At 36.4% G+C, this 9,263-nt stretch overlaps 1 protein-coding gene across 1 annotated transcript; it reads right to left on the minus strand.

The window, feature by feature from the left end:
- Nucleotides 1-7,914: 7,914 nt before the first annotated feature.
- LOC311594698 (olfactory receptor 4K13-like) lies at nucleotides 7,915-8,853 on the minus strand (the record flags this gene model as incomplete). Its single annotated transcript, XM_084776599.1, has 1 exon — nucleotides 7,915-8,853. One exon carries the CDS (start codon nucleotides 8,851-8,853, stop codon nucleotides 7,915-7,917), a length of 939 nt encoding a protein of 312 aa, XP_084632725.1.
- Between the last annotated feature and the right edge of the window lie 410 nt (nucleotides 8,854-9,263).

Here is a 9,263-nt window from a genome sequence, read left to right on the forward strand (position 1 = left end):
TATTTAAAACAAAGATATCTTTAAAATTGAATCTTGAAGTAGATCTTTTCCCAGTTTTCTGAGAAAGTGGCTGATTGATTTCCAAAGTTGCAGGAGTTTGCAATGCAGGAGTGTTACCCTTTCTCCACATCTTCCATACCTGTCACTTAAGTTTTTTTATCTCAGTCTTTCTGATGGGTGGTTAAGATGGAAACTCAGTTGTTTTGATTTGCATTTCCCTGATGACTAAGGGCACTGGCATTTCTTTTTACTTATTTATTTATTTATTTAGCTTTATTTTTTATTAAATTAAAATACTTACTTTACATCCTGATCATAGGCTCCTCCATCCTCTCCTTGAGATTTCAGCCTTCTACTCTCTTTCCATTTTCTTTCCTCTTCTCAGAAAAGAAGAGCCTCAGTAGTCCATATCAATCCACTGCAGCACATTCGGACTGAGCATGTCCCCTTCCGCTGAGGCCAAACAAGTCTGTCCTGTTAGGGGAAAGTGATCAAAAAGCAAGCAACAGAGAGAAGAGAGAGAGAGAGAGAGAGAGAGAGAGAGAGAGAGAGAGAGAGAGAGAGAGAGAGAGAGAGAGAGAGAGAGAGAGAGCTCCTGCTCCACTTCCCAGGGGACCCACATGAAGACCAAACTGCCCATCAGTTACATATTTGTCTGGGGTCTAGGTCCTGTCAATGCATTCTCTTTGTTTGTGCTTCAGTCTCTGTGAGATCCCATGGGCCTAAGTTAGCTGAATAAGCTGGTCTTTTTCTGGAGTACTTGTCCTTCCTGGGTCTTTCTATCCTCCCCCACCTCTTCCACAAGACTTCTCATACTCTCACTAATGTTTGGGTAGTGGCTCTCAGAATCTGTTTTGATCCAGTGCTGGGTGGAGCCTCTCAGAGGACAGTCATGCTAGCCACCTGTCTGGGAGCCTAACAGAGTATCATTCATAGTGTCAGAGGCTGGATTTCTCCCATGGGGTGGGTCTCAGGTTGGGCCAGTAATTGGTTGGCCAGAACATCAATCTCTGTTAACGGTGCATATCTTGTAGGCAGGGTAAATTTTGAGTTGAAAATTTTTGCATGGGTTGGTTTCCCCCTCCTTCCACTGAATGTCCTGTCTGGCTAGGAGGTGGCCATTTCATCCTCCATGTACCTCACTGCTAGGAGTCTCAGATAGTGTCAGTCCCATATCCTTCTAGGAGCCTACACTGTATCAGGTTTCCAGCTTGTCCCAAAGATGCCCCCTCCTCAGTTTTTCTTCTCTCTTTCAGCCCACTTTCCCCAAATCTGATCCCCATCCTTCTTCCCCTTCCCACACCCTCTCCCCCCAGTTCCTTTCTTCACCTACTTCTTATTCCTATTCTATTTCCTCTTCTGAGTGGGATTCAAACATGCTCCCTTGGGCCCTCTTTGCTACTTAGTTTTTATAGGGGTCTGTGGATTGCAGTATAACTACGCTATACTGTACAGTTAATATCCCCTTAAAAGTGAGTATATACTATGTGTGCCTTCCTGCTTCTGGTTATCTCACTCAGGATGATACTTTTCTTTAAGTTCTCCTTGGCCATTAGAGATTCTTCTGGTAGGAATTCTCTGTTTAGTTCTGCACCTTATTTTTAATTGGATCATTTAGTTTGATGGTATTCAATTTATTAAGTTCTTTATATATTTTGAATAATAGCCCCTTGTTGGATAGAGGGTTGGTAAAGATCTTTTCCCAGTCTGTGGTCTCCATTTTGTTCCATTGACAGTGTACTTTACCTTACAGAAGCTTTTCAGTTTCATGAGGTCCCATTTATTAATTGTTGCTATTAGTGCCTGAGCTATTGGTGTTCTGCTCAGAAAGTGGTCTTCTGGCCAATGAATTCAAAGCTATTCCACACTTTCTCTATTATATTTAGTGTATCTGATTTTATGTTGAGGTCTTCAATCTGCATGTACTTTTGTTTTGTTCTGGCAGATAAACATGGGTTTATTTGTATTGTTCTACATACAGGCATCAAGTTAAACTAGCAATATTTGCTGATAAAACTTTTTTCCCTTATTGGTTTTGGCTTCCTTTGTCAAAAATTAAGTATCCATAGGTGTGTAGATTTTCATTGGTTCTTCAATTCAAATTCATTTATCAACTTGTCTGTTTTTATGCCTACACGATGAAGTTTTTATTACTATATGATTTCACGCTCTGTAGTACAGATTGAAATCAGGTATGGTAACACCTCTAGGAGGTTTTTATTACACAAGATTGTTTTTAGCTATTCTGGGTTTTTTGTTTTTCCATATAAAGTTGAGGATTGTTCTTTCAAGGTCTGTAAAGAATTTGTTGGAATTTTGACGGGAATTGTGTTGAATTTGTAGACTGCTTTTTGGTAATAGGGGAATTTTTACATTGTTAACCTTACTGGTCCATGAGCATGGGAAATCTTTCAATCTTCTGATATCTTGTTCAACTTTCTTAAAAAACTCAAGGTTCTTATCATACAGGTCTTTCATTTGCTTGGTTAGAGGTACACAATGATTTTTATATTATTCATGACTATAGTAATGGGTGTTGTTTCCATGATTTCTTTTTCAGCCCATTTATTCTTTATATATAGGAAAAGCTACTGATTTTTTAGAGTTAATTTCATATCTAGCCTCTTTGCTGAAGATGTTTATCTGCTACAGGTGTTTTCTGGTTGAATTTTTGGGATCACTTATGTATATTTTCATTTCTTCTGCAAATTGCGATATGATGACTTCTTCTTTCCAGTTTGTATCCCCTTGATCTCTTTTTTAATTGTCTATTGCTCTAGCTAGAACTTCAAGTACTATTCTGGAGATACGTGGAGAGAGAGAACAGCCTTGTCTTGTCACTGATTTCAGTGTAATTGATTTATGTTTCTCTCAATTTAATTTGATGTTGGCTTGCTGTATATTGTCTTTATTGCTTTTGTGTATGCTCCTTTTCCCCTGATCTCTCCAAGACTTTTCTCATGAAAAGGTGGTGGATTTTGACAGGGTTTTGTCAGCATCTAATGAGATGATCATGTGGGATTTTTTCAGTTTGTTTATATGATTGATAACATTGATAGATTTTCATAAATTGAACCACCCGTGCATCTCTGATATTAAGCCTACTTTGTCGTGGTTGATGATGTGTTCTTGAATTTGGTTTAGGAGTATTTTATTGAGGTTTTTTTTTTGTTGTTGTTGTTATTGTTTTTTTCCACCAGTGTTCATACAGGAAATTGGTCTCAAATTGTCTTTCTTTGTTGTGTCTTTGTTATGTGGTTTAGGTATCAAGGGGACTATGGGATTATAAAACAAAATTGGCAATGTTCATTCTGCTTTTAGTTTGTGGAAAAATTGAGGAGTATTGGCATTATTTCACCTTGAAAGGCAGGTAGAATTCTGCATTAAAACTGTCTGGCCTTATGTAATTATTTTTGATTGGTAAATTTTAATGGCTGTTTCTATTTCCTTAGGCATTACATGTCTTTACTAATTGTTTAACTGATCTTGATTTAACTTTGGTAAGTTGTATCTGTCAATAATCATCAATTTCTTTTATATTTTCCTATTTTGTGGAGTACAGACTGTTGAAGCAAAACCTAATGATGTTTTGGATTTCCTTGATGTCTCCCTTTTTATTTTTTATTTCATTAATATGGATATTTTCGCTCTGCCTTTTAGTTAGTTTGTCTAACGGTTTATCTGTCTCCTTGATTTCCTCAAAGAACCAACTGTTGGGTTTTTTTTCATTGTTTGTATTGTTTTCTTTGTTTCTAATTTATTGATTTCAGCCCCAGTTTAATTATTTCCTGCCATCTACTCCTCTTGGGTTTGTTTCATCTTATTTGTCTTAGAGTTTTTAGGTGTGTTGCTAAGTCATTAGTATGAGATCTTACTAATTCTTTCATGAAGGCTGTTAGTGTTATGAACTTTCCTCTTAGCACTAATATTATTGTATCTCATATAATTGAGTATGTTGTGCATTAATTTTTATTGAATTCTAGAAAGTCTTCAATTTCATTTTTTTAAATTTCTTCCTTGACAGAGTGGTAATTGAGTAGGGAGTTTTTAATGTCTATGAGTTTGTAAGTTTCCTGTTGTTTCTGTCATTGTTGAAGTCTAGCTTTAGTCTATCATTGTCTGATAAGATAGAGAGGTCATTTCAATTTTCGGTGTGTCCTGAGACATGCTTTGTGACAGAGTATATGTTCAACTTAGCACAAGGTTCTAAGAAGAAGGTATATTCTTTTGTGTTTGGGTGAAATATTCTGTAGATATTAGATACATTTGATTCAAATATCTGTTAGTTTCATAGTCAATTTGGTGCTTTCTCAGAAAATTGGGAACAATTCTACCTCAAGACCTATCTATACCACTCCTGGTAGTATACCTGAAAGACATTTCACCACACAAGAACATTTGCTCAACTATGTTCATAGCACCTGTATTCATAATAGCCAGAATTGGGAAACAACCTAGATGTCCCTCAACTGAAGAATGGATAAAGATACTGGTACATTTACACAATGGAATACTACTCAGTTATTACAAGCAAGGAAAATTTGAAATTTGCATGCAAATGGATAGAACTAGAAAACATTATCCTGGGTGAGGTAACCCTGACCCAGAAAGACATGCATGGCATGTACTCACTCATAAGTGCATATTAGCCAATTAGTACAGGATAACCACATTACAATACATAGACTGTTGCATCAACCAAAGTCCATGTATGATGTGGACCTAGACCCTCTGCTCATATGTAGTAGGTAGGCAGAACAGTCTCCTTGTGGGACCATAATATGTGGAGTAGGGACTACTTCTGCCATGGACTCTGGCCCCCCAACATTGATCACTTCCCCCCTGGCAGGGTATCCCTGCCAGGCCACAGAGGAAGATGATGCAGGTAATACAGATGACACTTGATAGGCTGGAGTCAGATGTTAGGAAAAGAGGGTTCTCATTTCTGTGGACTACAGGTGAGAGTGAGAGGTAATGAGGGAGGGGCTACAATCGGGATGTAAAGAATTCAAACTGCAGAGCAAGCAGGTAACTTATATTGCTAATCCCACAACATGGGAATATCTCTGAAACTGGCTGAGACATGAATGTCTATGCATAGACAAGGCTTCTTGTTTGTCACAGAATCCCTTGATTTATCATTAGATGCCATCCTTAATATGGCACGAATGAAGATTTGCGGATGTCTTACATCTGCTCATACAAAGAGGAGAGAACCAGCCTTAATTGTTCTGTGTATCCTGCACACCTCATACATGTGTAGTTTTAGGACTGTATTATGCTTGTGATAAATCATATGTTTTCAGAACAAAAAAGTCAGACACTGATGCTGGATCAGACCTGACAGAATTCTCTCCTCTCAGCACGCTGGATGCTGACATCTTGCATCCTTCACGATCCAGTCCCAGGTACTTCAGTTTCTGTGACTCATCAGAACGGGGTAGGTTCAAGGACAGCTTTGAAGAAAGCTTCCATTCCCAATTGGTCCAGGATTTTAGACTATCCCACATAGGACTCCTAATAAGCCTGGGTTTTCTCAACATTTAGAAACTGGACTGACCATAAATCTTATTCCTGGCTTGTTTAGCTATTTTTCCTAATTTTATTTGTGACCCTACAAAGATATTATTGAGCCTAAATTAACTGGAAGAAACCTTAAGAGGATGATGCCCAATTTCCCCTAATGGAGGTGTGTAGGTAGGTTTTGTTTGCTCTCTTGGGCAATGCTTATTTTCATTGGGAGTTGGTTATAAGCTATTATTGGTCTGATACAGAGAGAAAATGAGGTTGGACTCAGGGATGTCTTTATTTTCCGCTATCTTACTTTTGTAGGTATGGCGATAGGGGTTGAAAAGAAAGAAGGGGAAATATAGAAATATATAGGGATGATAGAACAAAAAGTAGATTATTGAATCTACTCAACTTAAGGCCTTAATTGTTACTTACAAATAAAGTTATTTTTAATACATTGGTATAGCATTTTGATGCAAAATTTGTTAATGTTGATATATCAGTATAAAATTCAAATTTGACATTATTTTTTACACTCATTATATAGTTCTACTCTAATATGAGGCATTGTACCCATATAACTCAATTATTACACATGGTTTACTTCCAACACATTGAAAGTGGTATTGCAGGCTGTATTAAGTAATACAAGCTAACTGGTAGTTGACCAAATCAAGGTCTTGTCAATTACTAGTCTATTTCTACCACAAGAAAATAAATCCTAGGTTTAACAGATGGATATGATTCTATAGCTAGATAAGGTAAAATAGTTAAATGAGGTCTTCCAAGACCTCAGAGACCTACAGAGTATGGAATTTAAAGTTGTTTTTATTATTTTAAAAATTCTTTGAGAACAAGACAGGTTAACTCTTGGCAACACTCAGCCTACCTCAAAGAAGATGATGAGCATCAAATATCCCCTTCATGGAGATCGATTCTAATGTGGTGAACAAGCCACTGGGTAAAATGTCCTAGTTTCTACCGCAGACAGAATTCTGCCTAACAATGGGCAAGCCTGGTTGCAAGCAGAGTCAACAGTCAGACTCTGCCAGCAAGTCCTTAACATGTCCCATAAATATGTCTATCAGAAATATTGGGTCAGAAGGCTGAAAATGATGTTGCAACATTATAGAGAGTTTCAGACGACTGTCTAGTCAGAGAACTATCTCTGTCAGTTTTTCATTTTGGAAGCTGCTAACCTGCACTTCCTGGTTAGTCAAGTTATTAATTTTATTCCTTCTCAAGTCTCTGATGGGGTTGAAGACCAGATAGTTTAGTCTTACAATTAACCTTAGTTGTTTAGGTGTTAAGATATTTTTATGTCTAGATAGATGTTTTAAGTTGATAGAGATGAGATATGATATTGATTTTCATTCAAAATTTTAGACTCACCAAGTAGGGAAGATATTTTTTCAAGGTTACCAAATACAAATAGCCAAAACACTACAAGTGCAACCTTTATATAATTCCTGATATTTTGTGGTTCTTCTTGCTGTATGTAGTTCATTTTATTTATGTGTAATAATATAAATGCACATATAAAAGGAAATATAATAAAAATGCAAAAACAAATAAATAAATGAATTTTTAAAAACATTGAAACACTCATTTCTAAATATAACTTTATCTAATCTTTCCCCTTATGACATAGGGAGCTATGGGGAGGAGGAGGCATAAATATTATAAGAGCTATGGGGACAGGAGACACTAAGGAAATAAGGCCTAATGAACACAATAGGACTTATGCACCTATGGATAAACAGTAGTACATAAATTTATTGATATAATAATAATAATTTAAAGGACAGTTTTAGTTCTTAAAATTCATATCATTGAGAAAGACATTATATTTTCTACAATTTCATTTTTATTAAGTTAATAAAATCAAGACCAAATAGTGTCCACTGCTATTTCATGTGAAGTTCAGAACTTTTATTTTATTCTTCTGCAATTTTCATAATCTCCCTTTAGTGAGAGTTGAAGAAAGCTAAAGTAAGATAAAGATTAAAATGTTACTTTTCTACAAAAGGATGAGTAAAATATTTGTGAGATATTATAGGGTAGAGAATAAAAATTTCATGTTAGAGCAATATTTAAATGAATTTTACAAATATGTTTGGTATGAGCTTCACAAAAATACATTTAGGTTTATTGCCAAATTACTGAAGATCTTTAAAAGCCAACTCAGTAATTTTCTCATTAGCAAGTAACAGGTTTTGAAAATTTTCAAAATAGTTTAGTATTTTAGAAGATTAAAATGTTCAAGATCTGGAATTATAGTAAGCTTATTACATATTAAAATACTGTAACTAATTGTACACACAAATTAAATGCTCAAATTCTCAACCTCTCTTCATTTTATTGAAATGTTGGTTTAAATATTGATAGCAGATTTCATAACCATTAAGTATTTACCTTGTGATTCATAAAATAGGTTTTTAATCTCTTTAGAGCATTTTTAATTTCTTTGTTTCTCAGTGTATAAATGGCTGGATTTAGGAGAGGTGTAACAACAGAATAAAACACAGCAAGAAATTTGTCAAACCAGGTGATATTGAGGGGCCACACATAGATAAAGATGCAGGGCAAAAAAAGGAGCATCACCACTGTGATGTGGGCAGTGCATGTGGACAGGGCCTTAGATGCACCAGCTTTCGCACTCTGACGAACAGTAAAAAGTATATATGTGTAGGATATGAGCAACAAAATAAAGCAGGTTACAACTACAATCCCACAGTCAGCATTCATTAATGTATTTAAGTAATGTGAATCCATGCAGGCTAGCTTGATTACTAATGGCAAATCACAGAAGAAACTGTCTATTTCCAATTGGCCACAGAAAGTCAGCTGCAGAACTGGCACAAGCTGACTCAAGGCATGAACGAAACCAATGGCCCAGGAAGTCAACACTAAACCAGTGCATCTTTTCAGGTTCATAATGGTGAAGTAGTGGAGTGGTTTGCAGATGGCCACATAGCGGTCATAAGCCATCACCAGCAATAACACCATCTCTCCTGCAGCAATGCAGTGGGCGAAGAAGACCTGGGACATGCAGCCTGCAAAGGAAATGGTTTTGTGTTCACTGAGAAAGTCTGTGATCATTTTTGGAGTGGTGACTGAGGAAAGCCATATATCCACAAATGACAGGTTGGCCAATAGGAAGTACATGGGAGAATGGAGATGGTGATCAATGGTTATTAATATCATGATGACGATATTTCCCAACACAATGAGCAAATAAAGCATCAAAAATACCGCAAAGAGCAAGACTTGAAGATTCTGTGAGTGGGCAAGTCCCAAAAGCACAAATTCTGACTCCACGGACCTATTGCCTCCATACATTTTGTCCTCAGAAATAGCCTGCCGAAAAATAATGATGATGAGAGGGATGTGGAAAACAAATTAGCCATGTAGAATTTTACATTCGCATTGAAACTTAACATCTATATATCACAGATATGTAAAGAGAAGTCTTCACCAAATATCAATGGCATTACCATCCAATGTAAAATTTATGAACTGTAATTAACTTTTATGGAAGCAGGGCATGACATTAAATCCACATGAATAATATTTCAGAAGCTTGCTCTGTGTGAGGGCAGAGAGGAACATATGACAGCAAGCTAATAGGTTATAAATAATTATGTTTCCTCTGTGAGGGAAATTTTACCCACTAGTTCAGTTTAAACAAAATCTGAATGTGGAGCCAACAGTATTCTGCATTACAAAAATCAATTCATAACCTTGTAGAC

Source organism: Acomys minous (assembly GCF_964271855.1).
Source record: "Acomys minous genome assembly, chromosome: 3".
Classification (NCBI taxonomy): Eukaryota; Metazoa; Chordata; class Mammalia; order Rodentia; family Muridae; genus Acomys; species Acomys minous.